General features: G+C 54.6%; 1 protein-coding gene and 1 long non-coding RNA gene across 12 annotated transcripts in view; one reads left to right on the top strand and one right to left on the bottom strand.

Moving 5' to 3' along the window:
- Positions 1–24,824, bottom strand: part of ADGRL1 (adhesion G protein-coupled receptor L1) — a 63,542-nt gene that overhangs the window by 18,752 nt on the left and 19,966 nt on the right. For 4 of the 11 annotated variants that reach the window (XM_005588231.5, XM_015440560.4, XM_074026130.1 and 1 more), the window contains exons 1-4: positions 17,913–18,037; positions 12,831–13,044; positions 4,836–4,945; positions 1,206–1,220 (exon numbers count right to left, since the gene is read on the bottom strand). In XM_005588231.5, the coding sequence (XP_005588288.1) occupies positions 1,206–1,220; positions 4,836–4,945; positions 12,831–13,044; positions 17,913–17,982 (409 nt within the window). In that variant the 5' untranslated portion in view covers positions 17,983–18,037. Of the gene's footprint in view, positions 1–1,205; positions 1,224–4,835; positions 4,946–12,830; positions 13,045–17,912; positions 18,078–24,824 lie in introns of those variants that run through there. The other 7 variants (XM_005588232.5, XM_074026129.1, XM_074026131.1 and 4 more) reach the window with 4 other exon arrangements.
- LOC123570346 (uncharacterized) lies at positions 3,506–18,621 on the top strand. Its single transcript, XR_006694488.3, has 3 exons — positions 3,506–3,805; positions 17,558–17,709; positions 17,867–18,621. It is a non-coding gene; the product is annotated as an uncharacterized lncRNA (long non-coding RNA).

The following is a 24,824-nucleotide window of genomic DNA, read 5'->3' on the forward strand; positions in this document are numbered from 1 at the left end:
AGCAGCTCAGAGGGGCCCTGCCCCACCTCCTTCGGAAGGGATGCTCCACAGACCACTGTAATTTCAAGGCAAAAGGGATCCCTAAAGGCCATTCCTCCAGCCCCGCCCGCTGCTGCCAGCCTCAAATGGGTAATTTCCCAAAATTCAGGGGAGGAAATGGTCATCCCTAACGTCTCACCCTAGAAGCCCCTCAGCAGCAGCACCTCCGCCCCACCAGTAACGGACAGCCCCATCCACTAGGGAGTTCTCTGCCAGAAATTACAGAGTCTGTGGAAGTCCCCAGACTGTGCCCCCCCCGCCCGCCGCCCCTCTCCCTGGTCCTCTAACCACAACAGCCCAGAAGAAACCCTGACTGCAGCTTTGCAAGTGTGAAAGAAACAGAGAACACGCTCCCCCACCCTTCGCTCCCCCAACCATGAGGCCCGCCCCCGCCCCCTCGCCCTCATTTTTTCATTTTTTGGCAGGCTGCCCCCTCCCAGGGCTGGGGACAGCTGACACCCCTCCCCAGGGCTGGGCCCCCAGCTGGTCAGAGATGGGATCGGGTTGGGGGTGGGGAGGACTGGTGCTCCGTGCTCCAAAACAGCTCTGGGCCTTGGAAACGTCAAACCAGAAGGAACTTAAGCCACCAGGAGCCCGAGACATAGGAGGAATCTGCTCCCCAAAAGGAAAACAATGGTGTCCCCTCCAGCCCGCCTCCCCTGAACCAGAAACATGTTATAAAAGGTGCAGGTGAAGGAGGAAGAGAGAGGGGAGAGACAGAGAGAAAGAGACAGAGAGAGAGAGAGAGAGACAGCTCACCCGGTGCCCCAGTGGGGGAGCCGGGGAAGGGAGTCCCTCCCTCCCCACCCGCCCTGGATGCTTATACACTTCTCCTGAAGGAGGCAAAAGTAGTATGAGAGAAGGCCAGGTCCCCTGAAAGGGCCAGGGACCGGGAAGGAGGGACAGAGAGAGACAGAAACAGCGAGAGAGAGAAATTCTGCCCAAGCTCAGAGAAGAGCTTCCGTGGGTATCTGGAGGGTGGAGATGCCCGTGGCCGCACCAGGGCTGGCCCCGCTGGGAGGACAACCCGGGGTTGGGGATACCGACCGGACCGAGTGTGGGTGGGGGAGAGAAGAAGGGGCCGGGAGGGAGGGCAGGTCACATAAGTATGGTACAGGTAGAACAAAGTGTGAGTTAGGGGTTAGCATTGGTAACAGTGCGTTTACCTTTCTGCTCCACTTCTACTTTAAGCATCGGAAGAGAGAGAGAAAACAAATTGAAAAAAAAAATGTGCAAGAAAAAAAGAGAAAAAAAAAAAAGAGATTAAATTGCTTTCGTTTCTTTTCTGGCAACACGCCCCCTTTTCCTTTCCTTCCTTGCTCCTGCTTCCCCAACCCCTTCCGTAGCATCAGCTTGGGCCCCCGCCCCCAGGTCCCTTCCTCTGGGGGTGGTCAGGTGGGGTGAGAGGGTGCCAGGGAGACAGTCAGAGGGATGAGGGGGACACACACGGGAGGGAAAAGACACAGACACAGGTGTGGTAGGGGGGTACAGGCAGGCAGGCGGACAGAGCCCTCAGGTGGCGGGGGCACCCTTGGTGCAGAGGGGGCAGGGAGTGGGGAGCCCCAGCTGGGAGGTGGGCTCCGGTCAGAGGGGGCACCAGGGAGTGGTGAGGTGGAGGAGCCACTCGGCTCCCTTCCCACCCTGCCTGCTGCCCTCCTGCTAGAACCAGGGGCCCCAGGGGAAGGGGTTCAGTGTCTCCCAGGGCCTGGGCCCACCCTCAGCCGAGAAACAGGCTGAACTCCTTCCCCTTTGTGCTGGCCTCACCCAGGTCCAGCTGACTTCCCCCAAGCCCTCACAACCCAGAAGAAGCCAACACAGAGAGAAGGAGGCAGAGCCAGACACAGAACGACAGAGAGGCAGACAGGCAGTTGTACCCGGACCCCAGAGAGAGCCAGGGTCGGGGAGACGGAGGCAGAGAGGTGGCGGGGGTGGGGGACACAGACTGGGTGGGACAGCAGGTGGGGGCACAGACACGCTCCCAGGCTCCCCAGGGGCAAGCCTGAGGTTCGGCTTCTCTGCTTAACCCACCCAGGGCCCAGGGGCCCAGGAGATGGGAGCTCCGCCCTGCCCGCTGCCCTGCGGACGGGTGGCACCTAGGGGAGGAAGGGGCACGGTTAGACTGTGCTCAGCTGCAAAGCAAATCCAGCATTAGTCGGGCTTGTCCAGTGTGTGGGCGGGTTCCCACACATCACATGCCCCCTGCCACCCACCCCTGACCCACCCTCACCAGCACTTGGGGTCACCCCAGCCTCTGAAGCCCTGGGCCAGGTGGCTGCCCAGGCCGCTCCCCTCTGCATCCCTGGCCCCTCAGGAACTTCTGACCAGAGGGACTGGCTCTCCTGGCCCCTCTCTGAAGCTTCCAGCACGGAGCTCCACAGGGTCAGCCTCTGGCTCCCTTCCCAGCGCCTCACCCAGGGCCTGGCACTCAGGAGATGCTCAGCGAACATTTGGGAGACGAGTGCCTGGCCTCCCTGTCCTCTAGCTATCTGCTGTCCCCCTTTTTAACTCCAGCCTCCTTCCTCTGGAGGATCAGGAGTTAGCTCTGCCCCCAACATCCACCCCATATGTATGCACACACGTGTGTGTGCATGCGTGTTTGTGTGTGCGCGTGTGTCTCCTGTCTCCCCAAGGGCTCAGGCTATCTCTCTTCCATCAGACAGGCGGCTGTCCATCCTCTGAACTGTCCTGCCCTCTGTCCCCGGAGCCCGCCTGTTCTCTGTCGGTTGTGGCCCCTGGACCACACTCAGGGCCTCGGCTTCAGGTCTCTCAGCTCCTCTCCTCCCCTAGCTTCTTTCCTGCTACTTGATCTGAGCCTCTCGTCTACTTGCTTTGGCTTCCACTTGGACCAGGGAGTTTTTCCTGCCCTTTATCTCACCGGCCTCGGGAGAAGTTGGGTTCATTATCCGTTGTTATTTTAATTTTGATTACCACAGCAATAATCGTAATTGACAAGAGGCATTACAAGGAGTTGCAACAAAAGCAACAACTACCAAGTGTCCAGCACTCACGAGGGGCCAGCAATTATGCTAGGCACCTCACGGGCCATCTTTCAAGAACCCTGTCTACAGATGGGAAAACTGAGGCACACACATGGCTGGCGGAAGCAGGTACCATTTCCTTTGCATCTATAGCTCATGTGCACACAAGCTTGACACACTGTCGCTACTCCTTGCAGCTTCCAAGGGAAAGCTTTTGACCCCTCTTCACCCCATCACAGATGAATAAACAGGCTCAGCTGGCTTAAATGGCATCGGTAATATTACTGAGTACATCCTGAACCAGGCATGGGTCTGGGCGCTGGGGCGGCGGGTGAAGACGAAGCCTCTGCCCTTGGGAAGTTTACACTCAAAACCCTGCCACCGGGAGCGACTCTGTGGCCGGCCTGGGCCAAGCGCTTCTCACAGGTCATCTTGTGGACTCCCTCCTCCTTCCGTAGTGGCCCAGAGAAATTAAGTCATTTGCTCAGGTTTCAGAGCCAGAAAACTCAAGAGTCCAGTCGAGCCTTGAACCTACACCTATCTGACTGCCCCCGCTGTGGTGAGCTCGCTGCCTCCCGCCCCCTTTCCCGGCTGCCCCAGCCGCGGGAGTCGGCCGTGTCCCCAGTGCTGTGGGGAGGCTTCAAGGAGCAGATGGGCATCCCCCTCGGTGGTGGCTGAAGGCCTCAGGCGCTGAAAGGAAAGGACGAGGAGTAAAAGAAGAAAATTACGGAAGCACAGAAGGGATCCTGTTTCCCCAGCATCGAATCACCTGCGAGGAGAAATCAAAGGTTGGCGGGGAAGGTTGGGGTGGGAGGGGAGAGGAGGGAGAGTTACAGGGCCTCTTGGTCCCCAACCCCGGCCCACCACACTCAGACACCCTGATGGCCCTGCCTTCTCCCCACCCTGCCCGGAGGCCCTACCACCAGGTTGGCCACATGGAACCCATTGTGGGAGGAGAGGGGAAGGGATAACGGGAAGGAGGGAGGGAGGAGAGAGGGCAGGAAAAAGGTGATGTCAAGGGTGGGGTGCTGAGGAGGAGAGACCCTGTCTTTGTCTGATCCCCTTGGCCAGGTGCAAGATGGGGAGGCTCCTGGCTCCCCAGATCACTTTCTTCAGGCGGCCTGGAGGCCATCCTCAGTCCACCATGGCGGTATTTCCTTTGCAGACAGGAAGTGCCACATGGTAATGGGGAAACCAATGGGGAGTTATGAATCTGTTGAAAATGCCCCCAGCCCTTCACCCTGGATCTGCCACCAGGCCTCGGAGGGTGGTATGCCGCTCTATGGGTATAGAGTCCAGCTTCCATGATTGGGAAGGAGTGTGTGGGGAGTGAGGGTGCTGAGATAAAGAAGAGGTGTTGAGAGGGGCAGTGGGGTTAAGTGAGAGGGAAGAGAAGGGTAGATGAGAAGGATCAGAAAAGGAAGAGATGTGAGAAGAGGAGGGAGGCAGATGGGCGAGAAAAGCATCGAGGCCAAGGGAGAAAAGAGAGATGTAAGTGTGCCAGGCAGAGCACGGGACCATAGCCTGGCAGTGTGGAAATGAGTACAGGGTGCATGAAGAAGCAGGGTGAGTGGGCTGGGGTAAAGAGAGCTGGAGACGGTGCCCCCACAGGAGGTGACAGAGTCTGTGAGGTGGGGGAGCAGGCACTGAGTAAGGACAGTGGTGTCTGGGAGAAGAGAATGTGTGTTGGAGAGAGCAGGCCCGGCTGTCCCCTCTGTGCCCAGGCCCCATGCATGTGTGCGCATGTGTCAAGGTGTCTCCTCCTCACTCACTCATGGGGGAAGGGCCCGCGTCCGCACAAGGAACAAGATGACTCACTGTAGGGGACACAGTCGTACTGCACCTCCAGGTACTTGTAGGTCCCAGGACAGGGGTCAGGAAAGGCATCCGAGCCGGCGACCACCACACACTGGGTGCGGTTGTTACACCTTCAGAGGAGAGACAGGGTATTGGGAAAGAAACACATAGACTGGATTGGGGGCGGGAGGGGTTCATGCTCCAGGGTCATGGTGTCATAGACACCCCCAAATTGGGAAGGGGCAGTGGAGCTGGAAACCAAGTGATATAGTTTGGATCTGTGTCTGCGCCCAAATCTCATGTTGAATTGTGATCTCCAATGTTAGAGGTGGGGCCTGGTGGGAGGTGACTGGATCATGGGGACGGTTTCTAATGAATGGTTTTAGCACCATCCCCTCCGTGCTGTTGAGATCTGGTTGTTTAAAAGTGTGTAGCACCTCCCCTGTTCTCTTTTCCTCCTACTCTGGCCATGTAAGACGTGCCTGCTTCCCCTTCACCTTCTGCTATGATTGTAAGTTTCCTGAGGCCTCCCCAGAAGCAGAAGCTACTATGCTTCCTGTACAGCCTGCAGAACTATGAGGCAATTAAACCTCTTTTCTTTATAAACTACCCAATCTCAGGTATTTATTTATACCAGTGTAGGAACGAACTAATACATCAAGCCCAGAGGCCTTTTTTGGGCACTTTTTTGTTTCCTGCCTGCTCTCTCTTTCCCACCAGCGTTCTTCTACTTTCAGCCCCAGCACAGCATCATCCTCAGAGCTGAGAAGGAGGAGTCACCCCCTCAACAGTGCTTTCCTGGACACCCCTCATCACTTTCATTCTGAATGTAGCTGACAATATTATATCCTTGGCATTTTTCTTTAAATGGACTTTAAAGCCCCCGCATTGGTCACTGGAGAGTAATACATGTGAAGCCATGCACGTGAGGTGGTGCCTCTGCGAACTTACGATCAATGAAATGTTCAGTGTCCAGCTGTGTCCACTTCACACCATCTCGTGGACACGTCCCACCCTTTGGGCAGTGCTGCTGTGCAGACTTATAGCCAGGGCAGCCAGGAGAAAGCGTCCCCAGGGAAAAGCCATTCTCAGTTCCCAAGAGGGAACTCCTCCAAGTCACTGTCAACTTCCCAGGGGGCTGGCTAGCATGTAAGGGGGAACCTATTTAACAACAACAAAAAGATGTGTCTCATCTGCTATCTGTCTCTCTGTCCCCACTGTCAGGGTCCCTGTCCCTTGCAGCAGGCTGGGGCTAGGCCAGGCAGGACGCAGGCATGCAGGACATAGTTTGACAGGCTTCCCCACAGGTATGGGGCAGAAGAGGCCCTGTGTCTCCCCTTCAGTCCTGCTCTTAACCAAGGGTACTAAACACAGGCAGACACTTGAGAAGGGACGAAGGATCTAGCAGGGAGAGAGAAAAATGGGGGGCAGGATGGGGCATGGGAAGGTCTGTCTATATCCATCCACCTCACCCTCTTCTTTAAAAATAGAACACTGGCTGGGCGCGGTGGCTCACACTGCAATCCCAGCACTTTGGGAGGCCGAGGTGGGCGGATCATGAGGTCAGGAGATCGAGACCATCTTGGCTAACATGGTGAAACCCCATCTCTACTAAAAACACACAAAAAATTAGCCAGGCATGGTGGCAGGCGCCTGTAGTCCCAGCTACTCAGGAGGCTGAGGCAGGAGAATGGTGTGAACCCGGGAGGTGGAGCTTGCAGTGAGCTAAGATGGCGCCACTGCACTCCAGCCTGGGCGACAGAGCGAGACTCCGTCTCAAAAAAAAAAAAAAAAAAAAAAAAGAACACTGGCTGGGCGTGGTGGCTCACGCCTGCAATCCCAGCACTTTGGGAGGCTGAGGCGGGCAGATCACCTGAGGTCAGGAGTTTGAGACCAGCCTGACCAACATGGTGAAACCCTGTCTCTACTAAAAATACGAAAATTAGCCAGGCGTGGTGGTGCATGTCTGTAACCCCAGCTAAACAGGAGGCTAAGGCAGGAGAATTGCTTGAACCCGGGAGGCGAGGTTGCAGTGAGCCGAGACTGAGCCACTGCACTCCAGCCTGAGTGACAGAGCGAGACTCCGTCTGAAACAAAACAAAACAAAAAATAGAATCCTGGGACAGGGTGCAGTGGCTCACGCCTATAATCCCAGAACTTTGGGAGGCTGTGGTGGATAGATCACTTGAGGCCAGGAGTTTGAAAGCAGCCTTGCCAACCTGGTAAAACCCCATCTCTACTAAATATACAACAATTAGCCAGGCGTGGTGGGACACACCGGCAATCCCAGCTACTCGGGAGGCTGAGGCACAAGAATCACTTGAACCCAGGAGGCAGAGGTTGCAGTGAGCCAAGATCGCACCACGGCACTCTCGAAGTAGACAATTCATACGTTTTGAGTTGTGTGCTGTTGTGAGTAGCCTGATGAAATCTCATGCTGTATGGGGCGTATCCATGCTGTATCTGCTTGCTCCCTGTGTGTCAGTCACACTAGTGGTCATCTCAGTTATCCATCAACTGTCACGGTTTCATAGTGCTTGTGTTCAAGTAGCCCTTAGTTTATGTAACAATATTTTACTACTAAAAATTACTATTGTTGTTAGGATCTTACTGTGCCTAGTTTATTTTACTTTATTTTATTATTATTATTTTTTGAGACAGGGTCCCACTCTGTCACCGAGGCTGGAGTGCAGTGGTACAATCCTGACTCACTGCAGCCTCGGCCTCCCAGGCTAAAGTGATCCTCCAGCCTTTGCCTCCCAAGTAGCTGGGACTACAGGTATGTGCCACCATGCCCTGCTAATTTTTGTATTTTTAGTAGAGATGGGGTTTTGCCATGTTGCCTCGGCTGGTCTTGAACTCCGGGGTTCAAACAACCTACCTGCCTCAACCTCCCAAAGTGCTGGGATTACAATTGTATGCCATCACACCCAGCCTATTTTATTTTATTATTCTTTTTTAGACAGGGTCTTACTCTGTTGCCCAGGATGGAAAGCAGTGGTGTGATCATGGCTCACTGCAGCATCAACTTCCCAGGTTATTCTCCTGCCTCAGCCTCCTGACTAGCTGGGACTACAGGCATGCACCACCACGCCTGGCTAATTTTTTTGTATTTTTAGTAGAGACGGGGTTTCGCCATGTTGCCCAGGCTGGTCTCGAACTCCTAGGCTCAAGTGATCCGCCCGCCTCAGCCTCCCAAAGTGCTGGGATTACAGGAATGAGCCACCACATCTAGCTGTGCCTAATTTGTAAATTAAACTGTATTATAATGAGGGATGTATGGGAGAAAACATGGTATATACAAGGTTCAGTAAGTAGCTCTCTGCGGTTTTAGGCATCTACTGGGGTTCTTGGAGCGTTTCCCCAGTGGATAAGTGGGGACTACTGTACCCAGAAGAATTTAAAACAAGCAAATCATTGTACGTGCACATTCACAGCTGGATTATTCACAATCACCAAAAAGTGGAGGAAGCCCAAATGTCCACCAACAAATGAATAGCTAGGCTGGGCGCGGTGGCTCATGGCTGTAATCCCAGCACTTTGGGAGGCCAAGGCTGGCAGATCAGTTGAGGTCAGAAGTTTGAGACCAGCCTGGCCAACATGGTGAAACCTCGTCTTTACTAAAAACACAAAAATGGGCCGGGCGCGGTGGCTCAAGCCTGTAATCCCAGCACTTTGGGAGGCCGAGACGGGTGGATCACGAAGTCAGGAGATCGAGACCATCCTGGCTAACACGGTGAAACCCCGTCTCTACTAAAAAATACAAAAAAAAAAACTAGCCGGGCGAGGTGGTGGGCGCCTGTAGTCCCAGCTACTCGGGAAGCTGAGGCCGGAGAATGGCGTGAACCCGGGAGGCGGAGCTTGCAGTGAGCTGAGATCCGGCCACTGCACTCCAGCCTGGGCGACAAAGCAAGACTCCGTCTCAAAAAAAAAAAAAAAAAAAAAAAAAAAACACAAAAATGAGCTGGGCGTGGTGGTGCATGCTTGTAGTCCCAGCTACAAGGGACATGGAAGCGGGAGGACTACTTGAACCAGAAAGCGGCAGAAAGCGGAGGTTGCAGTGAGCCCAGATCATGCCACTGCACGCCAGCCTGGGGGACAGAGCGAGACTCCGTCTCAAAAAAAAAAAAAAAAAAAAAAAAAAAGCCTCCAGGCTTGGGTGTGGAGCAGCAGGGGTTGGGGACTCAGTGGAGAGGAAGCAGGACTACTCCAGAGGCCTCGTCACACTCCCTCAGCCCCGGTAACTGTTATGCACAGCATTCCCCATGGACTTGGGAACTAGGCCAGATGCTGTACTAGGTGCTGGAGAGAGAATGGAGAAGAATGCAGTCCCCCAAAGCTGGTGTTGAATGAAGTCAGCAGGGAGAATTTGGAGAGGTGGGAGGAAGGGGGATCCCCAGGAGGGGGCGCACAGCCTAAGCAAAGGCTGGAGCCTGGACTGAGAATGCCCATGTAGGGGTGTCAGGAGACAAGAAGCAGGGAAGAGAGGCAAGACTGTTGGAGGGGAATGGCAGTTTGAGAGAGAGACAGAGGAGGAGGAGGAGATGATGAGGCGCCTCCAGCCTAGCCCAGCCCAGCTGTCTCAGCCACCTGAACACTCCCATCCGCTGCCCAAACTTCTCCTGCTCTCCTGGGGCTGTCAGTGACCCGCTCCTCCTCGAGTAACACACATTTTTTTTTTTTTTTTGGTTTGAGACACAGTCTCACTCTGTCACCTAGGCTGGAGTATAGTGGTGTTATCTTGGTTCACTGCAACCTCCACCTCCCAGGTTCTAGCGATTCTCCTGCCTCAGCCTCCCAAGTAGCTGGGACTACAAGCTCGCACCACCATACCAGGCTAATTTTTGTATTTTTAGTAGCAGATGGGATTTCACCATGTTGGCCAGGCTGGTCTTGAACTCCTGACCTCAGGTGATCGACCCGCCACGGCCTCCCAAAGTGCTGGGATTACAGGAGTGAACCACCGCGCTCGGTCTGTTTTTTTTTTTTTTTTTTTTAAGAGACAGGGTCTCTCGCTCAGTCACCCAGGCTCGAGTACAGTGGGATCATAGCTCATCAAAGCCTCAAACTCCTGGGCCCAAGTGATCCTCCTGCATCAGTCATCTAAGTAGCTGGGACCACAGGCACACACTAACATGACTGGCTAATTTATTTTTTAGTTTTTAGTAGAGACAGGGTCTTGCTACGTTGCCCAGGCTGGTCTCGAACTCTTGACCTAAAGCGATCCCCTGCCTCAGCCTCCCAAAGTGCTGGGATTACAGGCATGAGCCGCCGCATCCAGCCTGGGTGTAATCTGAAGGAAAGGCTGATCGGCTCTACGTGGACTGACTGGGTGTGAGAGAGGCTTGTGCAGATTTGCCTCAGCCTGGGGCAACCACACTCCATGCTCACACATACAGTCACAAACACACTCAGAGAAATACAAATACACTCTCAGTCAACCACACACAAACCCTCATCCACATACACACATCTGCCCACAGACACACTTAAACACACAAAGACACAGCCACATCCATCCACCCACCCCCACACACACTCACCCATCCACCCCACCACTCACACATACGAAAACACACCTCAGTCAGTCAGCCACACACACTCTAACACACATGCTCACTCAAAGAGATATGCTCACACACGTGCTCACACCCACACCTGCTCACATACACTTAAACACACCCAAACACACTCAGACATATAACCACATATTTACCCACAAACACCCACATTCACACACACATATCCACCCACCCAGATACACACTCCAATACACACAGTCACTCATACAGACACACTCAGACACACTCAAAGACATGTTTAGTCACATACCTCTGCACACACCCACACCTGTTCACACACACTCAGACACACACAGTCACTATCACACACATTTAGTCACACACTCAAACACACACACATACACTAAAATACACAGGCTGAGCGCCGTAGCTCATGCTGGTAATCCCAGCACTTCAGGGGACCAAGGTAGGCAGGCGAATCACCTGAGGTCAGGAGTTCAAGACCAACCTGGCCAACATGGTGAAACCTTGTCTCTACAAAAATACAAAAATAAGCCGGGCATGATGGTGCGTGCCTGTAATCCCAGCTACTTGGGAAGCTGAGCCGGGAGAATCGCTTGAACCCTGGAGGTGGAGGTTGCAGTGAGCTGAGATCACACCACTACACTACAGCCTGGGTGACAGAGCAAGATTCTGTCTCAAAAATAAATAAAATAGGCCGGCACAGTGGCTTACGTATGTAATCCCAGCACTTTGGGAGGCCAAGGCGGGCGGACCATGAGGTCAAGAGATCGCGATTGGCTGGGCGTGGAGGCTCACGCCTGTAATCCCAGCACTTTGGGAGGCTGAGGTGGGCGGATCATGAGGTCAGGAGATTGAGACCATCCTGGCTAACACAGTGAAACCCCGTCTCTACTAAAAAATACAAAAAATTTAGCCAGGTGTGGTGGCGGGTGCCCGTAGTCCTAGCTACTCGGGAGGCTGAGGCAGGAGAATGGCGTGAACCCGGGAGGCGGAGCTTGCAGTGAGCCAAGATCGCGCCACTGCACTCCAGCCTGGGCACAGCGAGACTCCGTCTCACCAAAAAAAAAAAAAAAAAGAGAGAGAGATCGAGACCATCCTGGCCAATATGGTGAAACCCTGGCTCTATTAAAAATACAAAAAAATTAACTGGGTGTAGTGGTGGGCGCCTGTAGTCCCAGCTACTTGGGAGGCTGAGGCAGGAGAATCGCTTGAACCCGGGATGCAGAGGTGGCAGTGAGCCGAGATCGCGCCACTACACTCCAGCCTGGGTGACAGAGCAAGACTCTGTCTCAAAAATTAAGTAAAGAAATAAAATAAACAAAACAAGACAAATACACAGTCATACTCATAGATGCATGCAATCACACAGACACACTCCAAGTTCCAGTCTTGCATGCTCAAGCACTCACCCCACACACAATCACTCACACAGGCCTGTGCTTCCATTATCTGTGCACAGGTGTCTTGTCCTTGGAGTAGCCTGATGAGCTCTCAAATCTGGGATGGGTGGGTGCGGTGGCTCATGCCTGTCATCCCAGCACTTTGAGAGGCCAAGGCAGGAGGACTGCTTGAGGCCAGGAGTTTAAGACCAGCCTGGGCAACACAGCAAGACCCCGCCTCTACAAAAAAATAAAATTAGCCAAGCATGGAGGCATGCGCCTGTAGTCCCAGCTACTCAGGAGGCTGAGGCAGGGGGATTGCTTGAGCCTGAGAGGTCAGCGCTGCAGCGAGCTATGATTGTGCCACTGTGCTCCAGCCTGGGCAACACAGTGAGACCCTATCTCCGAAAAAAAAAAAGTCTGGGATAAAGGGAAAAGTCCTCCCATGACACCTCCACTCTGTGCTGCTCTTCTTTATATTTTTTTACAAGCTCCAAACTGCCCTGGTTAAGGCTGGGCCTGGTGGCTCATCTCATGCCTGTAATGGCAGCACTTTGGGAGGTCAAGGTGGGCGGATCACCTGAGGTCAGGAGTTCGAGACCTGCCTGGCCAATTACAAAACCCTGTCTCTACTAAAAATACAAAAAAATTAGCCAGGCGTGGTGGCGTGCGCCTACAATCCCCAGCTACTTGGGAGGCTGAGGCAGAAGAATCGCCTGAACCCAGGAGGTGGAGGTTGCAGTGAGCCGAGATGCCACTGCGCTCCAGCCTGGGTGACAGAGTGAGACTCCGTCTCAAAAACAAACAAACTGCCCTGGCTGATCTTGGGATGGAAGCTTTTGGAAGCAAGTGGCTGGTGCAGGGAGGGACTTGCCAGTGTACGTATGGGTATAGGCCTCTGTGGGGGGCACGGGCTGGTTGTGGGGAGATGAACTGGGTCTTATTCTCATCTGCATAGGGCCCAGCACCCATTAAGCGCTCAGTAAACATGTAATGAATGCATTAAAAAACCACTTAAGGTGAACGGGTGCACCGGCAGGTGTCCAGTGCTTTTAGGCAGGCGCTTCATCCAGGAATGAGAGCCCACTCACCTCTGTGACATGATCTTGAAGGCGTCTGGCAGGTAGCACTGCACATTCTCCATCTGGAAAGGGTCAGCGTCACAAATCTTGTCGTCCGTGCGCCCGTAGTTGGCGTTCTCCACCATGATGACGTCGCTGCCGGGGCACCGCAGCTCGATGGGGTAGCCTTCACACGCCAGCTCCCGGCGCATCAGCCCGAACGGGAGCCCGGCCCGGCTCAGGCCTGCGGAGAGGGTTGGGGACGGTGTCACTCCCGGGCCTGGGCCAGGAAGGAAAGACCCTGCCCGCTGCCGAGAAAACACCACCTGTAGCTTGGCTGAGTCCCGGAAGCCGGCGGAGGCAGCCTCAGTTGATTCAGCTGTAGAATGGGCCTCTCGGTGTGCCCATTTGTGTAGTGAGGACATTAACCTGGTGCAAAGAGAGGCTGGACTCTCACCTCCTAGGAGGTGACGTCTAAGCCTTTGGAATGCTCTGCTTAAGAGCGTCTGTTTTCCTAGAAAGTGCTTGGGCTACATCAGATATGCTGTTATGGATTGAACTGTGTCCCCCCGAAAATTCATATGCTGAAGTCCTAACCCCCAGGACCTGAAAATGTGACATTGTTTGGAGATAAGGTCTTCATAGAGGTACACTCAAATGAGGCTGTTAGGGTAGGCTGCGATCCAATATGACTGTGGTCCTTATAAATACGGGAAATTTTGGCCAGGCGCAGAGGCACACACCTGTAACCCCAGCATTGTGGGAGACCAAGGTGGGCAAATTGACCAGTAGTTCGAGACCAGCCTGGGCAATATAGTGAAACCCTGTCTCTACAAAAATACACAAATTAGCCAGACGTGGTGGCACACACCTGTAGTCCCAGCTACTGGGGACGCTGAGGTGGGAGGATCACCTCAGCCCAGGAAGTTGAGGCTCCAGTGAGCCATGACTGTGCCATTGCACTCTAGCCTGGGCAACAGAGCGAGACCCTATCTATCTCAATAAAAAAAGAGGGGGTGGGAGGTTGTTTTTAAGGCAGGATCTTCCTCTGTCACCCAGGTTGGAGTGCAGTGGTGCGATCATGGCTTACTGCAGTCTCAACCTCCTGGGCTCAGGTGATCCTGCCTCAACCTCCCAAGTAGCTGGGACTACAGATTCACGCCAGCATGCCTAGCTAATTTTTTAAACTGTCTCATAGAAATGGGTCCCTTTTCTGTGTTGCCCAGGCTAGTCTGGTCTCAAGCACTTCTCCTGCCTTGGCCTCCCAGAGTGCTAGGATTATGGGACTGAGCCCTCGCACCCGGCTAAAAGGGGAAATGTGGGCACAGACGTGTAAAGGGGTAAGACAATGTGAAGACACAGGAGCAGGTGGCCATCTAGCTACAAGTCAAGGAGAGGCCAGGCACAATGGCTGATACCTGTAATCCCAGCACTTTGGGAGGCTGAGGTGGGTGGATCACCTGAGGTCAGGAGTTCGAGACCAGCCTGGCCAACATGGTGAAACCCCGTCTCTACTAAAAAACTACAAAAATTAGCCGGGTGTGGTGGTAGGCACCTGTAATCCCAGCTACTCAGGAGGCTGAGGCAGGAGAATTGCTTGAACCCAGGAGGTGGAGGTTGCAGTGATGGCATGCAAAGATCATGCCATTGTACTCCAGTCTGGGCAACAAACAAACAAAGACACATGGTCTCTGGTACTTTGTTAGGACGGCCCTAGTTAATGAATATGCTAACAGGACTTAGGGCAGGAGCTCTGGGTCACGTGGTCTCAGCTAACCTCTAGACGTGCTAGAGATTCAGCTCAGCCCTGCAGGTGGTCAATCAGGGCTACAGAACTGAACTCCAATACAGACCCTGGACAACAAGGCTTGGGGGAGCCTCTCTGGTTGGCAGTACACCATGTGCGTTGTCACACATTGTTGCCGGGAGAGTTAACGCTGTCCAGGACTCCACTGGAGGGGGTAATTGGAAACTCCATGAACGGAACTTTCTTGGACTCTACCCTATGCACCTCTTCCCTTGCCTTATTTTTATTTGTTTTGAGACAGAATCTCGCTCTGTCACACAGGCTGGAGTGCAGTGGTGCAATCTCAGCTCACTGCAACCTCTGCCTCCCAGGTTCAAGTGATTCTCCTGCCTCAGCCTCCCAAGTAGCTGGGATTACAGGCGCCCGCCACCACACCCCACTCATTTTTGTATTTTTAGTAGAGATGGGGTTTCGCCATGTTGGCCAGGCTGGTCTCAAACTCCTGACCTCAGGTGATCTGCCCGCCTGAGCCTCCCAAAGTGCTGGGATTACAGGCGTGAGCCACCGCACCTGGCCTGTTTGTTTTTTCAGACAGGGTCTCACTGTGTCACCTAGGTTGGAGCACAGTGGCGCGATCATAGCTCACTGCAGCCTCAAACTACTGGGCTCAAGGGATCCTCCTGCCTCAGCCTCCCGAGTAGCTGGGACAATAGGCACATACCACCATGCCTGGCTAATTTTTATTTTTTGTAGAGATGGGGTACTTGCCATGTTGCCCAGGCTGGTCTCGAACCCTTGAGCTCAAGCAATCCTCCCGCCCTGGCTTCCCAAAGCATTGAGATTACAGGAGTGAGCCAGTGCACCTGGCCCTGATTTTAATCTGTATCCTTTTGATGTAATAAACTGAGAGCATAACACCTTCTAGTCAGTTCTAAGTCCTTCTAGTGAATGCTCATACCTGAGTGTTCTCTGGGAGACCCCCAAATGTATTGTTGGTATCAGAAGTGAAGCTTGTCTTGGGGACTTCCCTAACTTCACCCCACCCCATGCGAGGAGCAGAGAAAGCACGGGAATGAACTCATGTTTCTAGAAGAAACCACAGGAGACTGGTTTTGCGGCTGAGAGGGCAGATGTGAGGGCTGGTTCAGAATGCAGATTCAGGCCCTATGCTGGGCCTGCTGGATCAAAATCGCAGGGGTGAGGCCAGGAACCTGCAGGGTTCTGTGCCAACCAGGTGATGGTGATGCACGATCAAGTTCGAACAGTGGCCGGGTGCAGTGGCTCATGCCTGTAATCGCAGCATTTTGGGAGGCCGAGCTAGGTGGATCACCTGAGGTCAGGAGTTCAAGATCAGCCTGGCCAACGTGGTGAAACTCCATCTCTACTAAAAATACAAAAAATTAGCTGGGTGTGGTGGCAGGCACCTGTAATCCCAGCTGCTCAGGAGGCTGAGGCAGGAGAATCGCTTGAACCCGGGAGGCAGAGGTTGCAGCGAGCCAAGATCATGCCACTGCACTCCAGTTTGGGTGACAAGAGCAAAACTCTGTCTCAAAATAAAAATATAAAAAAAGTTTGAACACCCACTGTTGTTCTCTCCCCAACCTCAGTTTCCCAATCTGTGAAATGGGCACCTACAGCCCCGGGTCATCCTGCAGGGATTCTGTGCCTTAGAAAATGCTCTTGAAGGAAGCAAGGAGCATGGCACCCTGTACATGGAGGGTGCCTGATCAGTATCATCTGGGAAACCTCCTGGGTTTTCACTGTGACAAGGAAGGGACGTGTCCTGAGCAGGCTGAGCTCCCCGGGCGGACTGCATTGCCCCATGTCGGCCATCATTTTGTACCACACGGGGACGGAGAACCAGAATGTAGGAGCCAGACTGCCGGCTGGGATTGGAATTCCAGCCCGGCCACTCCCTGGATGCAGCCTCATCCAAGTCACTGACCGCCTCTGTGCCTCTGTCCCTCCCCTGAGGGGCAGAGAGGACAATTCCCATCTCACAGGGCTGTTGTGATGGCTCCAGGGTGTTAATGTGCGCAGAGCGCAGTAAGATGATATGAATGCTAATTATTGTTATTATGAGTATTATTAAGGCGGTTTGTCTGCACAACAGAGGGTGCCTGGCAGGGTCCATGCTGGCCGGGGCAGCACCTTCTGTGACGCTGGTCCCAGCCAGGCCGTGCGGGGTGCTGGAGGGGAGCAGGGATTCAGCCAGGGGCCCAGACGCCCCAATGTGGGGACCGTCTCTTGGAGGTGAAGGAAGTGACCCCCTGCCGTACGAGGTTTCGGGGGGGCACTCGTGTGGGACAGTTACGGAGTCGAACCTTTCCAGAGATCTGGGTGGGTACCCCAGGGGTATGGCAGGGAGGCCCCTGGGGTTTTTTGGGGTGAGTTGAGTCCCAGCAGGGGGAACATTTCACATGTGTTCCTCCAGCACCATCTGCCTCCTCATCTAATTTTAGCCTTCCCGGGCTTGGGAGGGAGGGCCGGGGGTGGAAGCCTGGCTCAGATGGGTCTGGGGGTGGAGGCGGCCCCTCCCGGCCCAGCTGGGGCTATGGGGCAGGACCTGGATGGGCAGAGAATGTAGCAGCAGGGGAGTGAGGCTGCTGGCCAGCGGGGCAGTGCCAAGGCCCTGGGGCCCAGCCGAACCGTGTCCCTTCAACCTTTGGAGCTTTCCAGAGGGCAGGGCCGGAGGGAGCAGAGTCACCCGCCGATGCCCTTCACACGGCGGGTGTGTGAAGGGATGTCAGGGCGGGCAGGGGGCACATCCCAGGGTGAGGGGCCAGGCCCACTGGCCTCTTCTCTTGGCCTCTCACCTTATCCTGCCCTTGCCCCTGGCCTGGGCCCGCCACGGGGCCAGTAATTGAGTAACCGGTGAGGGTGGGCGGGCAGGCTTGGGGCACTAATTGTGGCGTGTGCAGGATCCCAGGGCCGGCATAGGGCTGAGCGGGTAATTAGTTGTTTTTAAATAAACGTCAGCGGGCATGCTTTAATTAAGCCTTCTTCCCAGTGAGAGCCTTGAAGATGTAATCACAGAGAGAGAGAGAGAGAGAGAGAGAGAGAGAGAGAGAGAGAGAAGCATCGGCTCACCAAGGCCTGTCCTCGTCCCAGGGGCCACAGCAGGATGGCCCCTACCAACCTGGCCCAGCCGACTTGTTGGAGGTGAGGGGATGGTCCAGGGGCCTCTTGGTGGCGCTGGGGTGTGTGTTACCACTGAGTCTTCCGCTGGCCTGCTTCAGCTGAGGTCTGGGCGGGGCGGGGGCTGTGATTCTTTACTGAGTCATCAGGAGGGTTTTCAACATTTTATCTGCCCTCCCAGCAGGGTTTGGGAGCCGAGGCCCCTCCTCGGCGCCAGCAGCACCTACCTTGGGTGGCCGAGGTGACCAGGACGGCGGTGACACACAGATTCCAGAGCACTGCGGCCAGGCGGGCCATGGTGGCAGCCGGGTGCGTGTCCGGGACTCTCAGTGGCCTGTGCGGGGGGCTTCGCCCCGCATCACCTGGCGGGCACCACGGCCTGGACCACCAGCCTGGGGGAGGACAGGGAGAGTAAGGTGGGCATAGGACCTCCGGGCTGCTCCCCTCTCCTCCTGCTGGTGGCTGAGTGGCTCTGAGAGCCTGAGGTCCAGCACGTCCCTCGAGCCAGCCCTATCTGGAGGGCCCCCTCCAGGGCCTGCAGCTCACACCACAGCCCCCACCCCTACACGCAGCAGGCAGACCCACCCATCTGGGCACCTCTGGGCAAACAGACTGCCAACTCTTCCCCGCCAGAACCTCCTGGGACAGCTCCTCCGGAAGCCTCTTCCCCATGCCCCTGTCCTGACCCTGCCCACTCACCTCCCCGACCCGCATCCTCACTGTGAGAAAGGAGGTGATGAGCGTCCTCCTGAGTGAGGGACACAGGCGTGCAGCCCAACCTGCAGCCTCCGTCTTGGGCAGGAATCCAAGCCCCCGCCCCCAGCCCCCTGCTTCCTGTCTCTCAAGCTCTGGTGGCTAATTAGAATCTAGCTGGCGCCACAGATCGGGAACCAGGGACGCCCGAGTCCCCTCTTTCCTCTCTGGGAGACCTTCAGGGTAAGCTGGAGACAGGCAGGCGGGATGGGAGGGGGGCACCGCCTCCCCCTCTGGTGGGAGGGCAGGGGGGATGCGGGAGGGGTGAGAATTGTGTGCCGTCCCTTGCCATCCTCCCCACCTGCTCTGTCACCAGGCATAGCGGCTCAGTTCTTTTTCTTTTTTTATTTTAGAAACCGGGTCTCACTCTGTTGCCCAGGCTGGAGTGCAATGATACAATCATAGCTCACTGCGGCCTCGACCTCCCAGACTCAAGCGATCCTCCCATCTCAGCCTCCCGAGTAGCTGAGATCGCAGGCTTGCACCTCTACCACCAGCTAATTTTTAAATTTGTTGCAGAGAGGAGGTCCTGCTGTGTTGCCCAGACTGATCTCAAACTCCTGGGCTAAAGGATCTTCCTGCCTGGGCCCCCCAAAACTTTGGGATTAAAGGAGTGAACCACTGTGCCCAGTCCAGGGCTTGGTTCCAACCAGTTTCTTCCTGCCTTAAGGCTGCTCCTTCTCACCTCTCCCTGCCTCAGTCTCCCCAGATCCTCTCAAGTTTGCATGCTCAAATATCTGTCCTCAGCTCTTTATCGACACCCTGGTTCTCCAGGTGTGGCCCCAGCATACTGGAATCAGCCTTGCCAGGAACTTGGTAGAAACGCATTCTCTTTCTTTTTTTTTTTTTTTTTTTTTTTGAGACAGTCTCGCTCTGTCGCCCAGGCTGGAGTACAGTGGCGCGATCTCGGCTCACTGCAAGCTCTGCCTCCTGGGTTCATGTCGTTCTCCTGCCTCAGCCTCCCGAGTAGCTGGGACTACAGGTGCCTGCCGCCGTGGCCAGCTAATTTTTTTTTGTATTTTTAGTAGAGACGGGGTTTCACTGTGGTCTCGATCTTCCGACCTTGTGATCCGTCCGTCTCGGCCTCCCAAAGTGCTGGGATTACAGGCGTGAGCCACCGCGCCCAGCCTCTCTTTCTTTTATTAAGAGACAGGGTCCTGCTCTGTTGCCCAGGCTGGAGTACAGTGGCACAATGACAGCTCACTGCAACCTCCAGATCCTGGGTTCAAGTGATACTCCCACTTCAGCCTTTCCAGTAGCTGGGACCACAGGCTCTCGCCAACACGCCCAGCTAATTTTTAATTTTTTTATAGAGACAGGATCTCGCTATATTGCCCAAGCTGGTGTCGAACTCCTGGCCTCACCTCCTGCTGGCCGGGTGCAGTCTCAAAAAAAAAAAAAAAAGATCCTCCCGCCTCAGTCTCCCAAAGTGCTGGTATTACAGGCGTGAGCCACTGTGCTGGCCAGAAATACACATTCTCTGAGGTAGGCCCTCCAGCGTGGGAACCCCTGCTCTGTCACATCCAGCTATCATCGCAGCCTGTCCCATCTCAGGCTGTCCTGGGCTCTCAATACTATCATTGAGGCAGCACTTTCTTTTTTTTTTTTTTTTTTTTTTTTTTTGAGACAGAGTCTCTCTCTGTCGCCCGGGCTGGAGTGCAGTGGCCGGATCTCAGCTCACTGCAAGCTCCGCCTCCCGGGTTCGGGCCATTCTCCTGCCTCAGCCTCCCGAGTAGCTGGGACTACAGGCGCCCGCCACCGCGCCCGGCTAGTTTTTTGTATTTTTTAGTAGAGACGGGGTTTCACCGTGTTAGCCAGGATGGTCTCGATCTCCTGACCTCGTGATCCGCCCGTCTCGGCCTCCCAAAGTGCTGGGATTACAGGCGTGAGCCACCGCGCCCGGCCGAGGCAGCACTTTCAAATCCCTTGTGTCCAGCCTGGAATCTCTCCTCCAAGCCCCCACTACTATTTCCCTGCTAAAAACCGAAACCCTTGCAATTGGCCCAGTTAGCTCCCTGACCCTATTTCTGCTCCAGTCACTCTTGCCATTCCTGCACCACAGCAGGCCCTGCCCCAGGGCCTGTGCACCTGTCGCTTCTGCCAACCCACTGTCCACATGGCCAGCTCCTTCAGGCCTCTGCTCGATAGAACTATTCACCTGGTGTATAGAATGTCCTTTTCATGGGGCAGGGATCATTGAACTGTTTTGCTCATGGTAGCCGTATCCCCAACTTTTATTTACTTTTATTTTTTTAGAGATAGGATCCTGCTCTGTCACTCAGGCTGGAGTGCAGTGGTGAAATCATGCTTCACTGCAGCCTTCACCACCCAGGCTCAAGCGATCCTCCTGCCTCGGCCTCCCTAGTAGCTGAGACCACAGGTATACACCATCACGTCCGGCTAATTTATTTTATTTTGTAAAGATGAGGTCTTGCTATGTTGCCCAGGCTGAACATGAACTTCTGGCCTCCAGAGATCCTTCTGCCTCAACATCCCAAAGTGCTGGGATTACTGTGTGAGGCCACCCCCCACAGCTGACTTCATATCCTCAACTTTTAGAATAGGCCCGGCACGCGGCAATCAATTATTTGTTGAATGAATCTCAGATCCTAAAGCTAGGACTCTGCCTTGATTTCTCACCTTCCCTGTCATCCCCCTCACAGAAGCCATCCGCAAGTCCTGTGGGCTCTGCCTCTAAAGTATCTCGCCAACCTGCCCGCTTCTGGCTCCAAGCACAGCACCCAGGTCCATGCCACCATCCTATCCTGTACGTTGTCCCGGCCTCCTTGCCCGCCTCCCAATCCGCCCTCCACTCAGAGCTAAGGGACCACGTAATGACGCTGATCCCAACATTAACCAGTCTCTGCTGGGGTCTCAGTTCCTCACCAGAGCCCAGAGGCTGTGGGTGAACTGGTACCACCAAGCTCTCCAAGCCCCATTCTGTCCTCCCTCCTGAAACATTCCTCCTTCCTGAAACATTCCAGTTCCAGCCCCCAAGCAGGATCCCTGCACGTCGGCTGCAGCTGCTCATTGTTCGGGGCTCAGCAGCAAGGTCACCCCAGCAGAGTGACCTACCCTGGCCCCCTGCAAACGAAACAGCCCTCGCCTGCTGCCCTCGGCCGCCATCCTTTTCCATGTTTTTAATTCACAGCTCTCAAGTGAGCACCTGAAATTACCTTTTTATATCAACACAAGCTTCTTGAGAGAGGCCCTTACAAATGAGCACACGGCCGGGTGCGGCGACTCACGCCTATAATCCCAGCACTTTGGGAAGCCGAAGAGGGCGGATCAACAGAGGTCGGGAGTTCAACACCAGCCTGGCCAACATGGTGAAACCCCGTCTCTACTAAAAATGCCAAAAAATTAGCCGGGCATGGTGGCGGGTGCCTGTAATCCCAGCTACTCGGGAGGCTGAGACACGAGAATTGGTTGAACCCAAGAGGTAGAGGTTGCAATGAGCCAAGATCACGACATTGCACTCCAGCCTGGGCGACAGAGCCAGACTGTCTCAAAAATAAATAAATAAGCCAAGCGCAGTGGCTCACGCCTATAATCCCAGCACTTTGGGAGGCCAAGGCGGGCGGATCACAAGGTCAGGAGATCGAGACCATCCTGGCTAACACGGTAAAACCCCATCTCTACTAAAAATACAAAAAAATTAGCCAGGCGTGGCGGCAGGCGCCTGTAGTCCCAGCTACTCAGGAGGCTGAGGCAGGAGAATGGCGTGAACCCCGGAGGTGGAGCTTGCAGTGAGCCGAGATCGTGCCACTGCACTCCAGCCTGAGTGACAGAGCGAGACTCTGTCTCAAAAAATAATAATAATAAATAAATAAATAAAATAAAATAAACAGCACAGACCCTCAAAAAATAAAGATCCCCATAGGGGAGGACACCTGCCTCCAGACCTCAGTCTCCTCACATGGGAAATGGGAAGATAATATCTGCTAGACAGCCCTGAACACCCCCTCTCCAGCCTTGCAGCTCTCTGCCCGCTTCCCCTCTCATGCCCACTCCTGATGCCAGCTCCCTCTCCACTGCCCCAGCTTCTTCAGTAAATCCCCCCCCAGTCACCTCCAGCCCCCATCTGCATCTCCCCCCACATCCCTGACAAGACACGGCTGGTGTCACTTTCAGATCATTTTACAGCATGTTACCCCCCGAGCCGCCACCAGCCCCCATCCGCTGACTAGACACGGCTGGTGTCACTTTCAGATCATTTTACAGCGTGTTACCCCCCCAGCCGCCACCAGCCCCCATCCGCATCTCCCCCAACATCCCTGACTAGACATGGCCGGTGTCACTTTCAGATCGTTTTCCAGCACGTTACCTTGGGGATGGGGAGTGGCTTTCTCATTTCAACTTCCTCATTTCCCCCGCCAACTTCCCAGAACAACAGAAAGGTTCAGGGGAGCCCCAAGCTGAGGAGTACTTCCCTCTCTGGGTCTCCAAGTGCTTTCTTTCACACTGCAACAGGTATCCTAGCAAGAGGAGCTACTGAGGGGAAGTAAAAATGGCTGGCTTGGTGTGGTGACTCATGCCTGTGATCCCAGTGCTTTGGGAGGCTAAGGTGGGTGGATCACTTGAGCCCAGGAGTTCAAGGCTGCAGTGAGCTATGATGGTGCCACTACACTCCAGCCTGGGCAGCATGTCTCTAGAATTTTCTTTTTTTTTTTTTGAGACGGAGTCTCGCTCTGTTACCAGGCTAGAGTGCAGTGGTGCGATCTCGGCTCACTGCAACCTCCGCCTCCTGAGTTCAAGCGATCCTCCTGCCTCAGCCTCCCGAGTAGCTGGGACTACAGGCGTGCACCACCACGCCCAGCTATTTTTTTGTATTTTTAGTAGAGACGGGGTTTCACCATGTTGGCCAGGATGGTCTTGATCTCTTGACCTCGTGATCGGCCTGCCTCAGCCTCCCAAAGTGCCGGGATTACAGGCATGAGCCACAGTGCCTGGCCAAAATTTTTTTTTTAATTTGGTGTGGTGGCACCTAGCTACTGGGGCGGCTGAGGCAAGAGGATCATTTGAGCCCAGGAGTTTGCAAGGTCGCATTAAGCTATGATCCTGCCACTGCATTCCAGTCTGGGCAACACAGCAAGACCCTCCAATAAAACAAAACAAAAAAAATGGCGGGGAATCCAGCCGATGTGTGGGCAGCCAATCCACATGGGTCTAGATCCCAATTTTGCCGCGTACGTGCCTGGTGTGACCTTGAGCTGGTCTCTTCACCTCCCTGGCCCTGGTTCCCTCTGTGCTGCTATTCTGCAGGGTGCTGGTAAGGAGAGCGGTGCATGTCCACGCTGGGCCCACATAGGCCCCATCAGAGCCTGGTGCCATGCACAGCCTGGTGCCAGTCAGGGCACAAAGACACCCACGGAAGAGGCAGTCCCTCTCTTCCTCCCAGGCTGCACCCTAGAATGCTGAGACTCCAGAGTGGAGCCCCCCCGAGCCATTATACTTCCGCCGGGAACTCTAAGGCATCTTCAGCCCAACGAGACCAAAACAAGCCCCTACGTCAGTGCACGGTGCCACCATCCTCCCAGGCCCTCCAGCCAGAACCCCAGGAGCTGAAACCCTTGACTCCTCTTTCTCTCACCCCTAAATCCAGTTCCAGAGTAAGTCTTGGGGCTGTGTATACTTCCAGAACACCCCAGTGTTGGTCCACACATGTGTCTTCAGCATCTGCCCCTCTAGTCCTGGGCCTTGGCCACTCCCCAAGTGCCCTCTGGCCCCTTTGCCTCCTGCGTCCAGGCTCTCTTGGCTGCCAGAGGCAACCCCCGCCCCCCGCCATTTTTTCTTTTTCTTTTTTTTTTGAGATAGAGTCTCACTCTGTCACCCAGGCTGGAGTGCAGTGGTGCAATCTCGTCTCACTGCAATTTCCACCTCCCAGGTTCAAGCAATTCTCCTGCCTCAGCCTCCTGAGTAGCTGGGATTACAGGCACCCACCATCACGCCCAGCTAATTGTTATAATTTTTTTTTTTTTTTAGTAAAGACTTTTTTTTTTTTTTTTTTTTGAGACGGAGTCTCGCTCTGTTGCCCAGGCTGGAGTGCAGTGGCGTGATCTCAGCTCACTGCAAGCTCCACCTCCCGGGTTCACGCTATTCTCCTGCCTCAGCCTCCTGCGTAGCTGGGACTACAGGAGCCCACCACCACCCGGCTAATTTTTTGTATTTTTTTTTTTTTTAAGTAGAGATGGGGTTTCACTGTATTAGCCAGGATGGTCTTGATCTCCTGACCTCATGATCCACCCATCTCAGCCTCCCAAAGTGCTGGGATTATAGGCATGAGCCACCCCGCCCAGCCAAGATGAGGTTTCATTATGTTGGCCAAGCTGGTCTTGAACGCCTGATATCCACCTGCCTCAGCCTCCCAAAGTGCTGGGGTTATA

Source organism: Macaca fascicularis, chromosome 19 (genome assembly GCF_037993035.2).
Source record: "Macaca fascicularis isolate 582-1 chromosome 19, T2T-MFA8v1.1".
Lineage (NCBI taxonomy): Eukaryota > Metazoa > Chordata > Mammalia > Primates > Cercopithecidae > Macaca > Macaca fascicularis.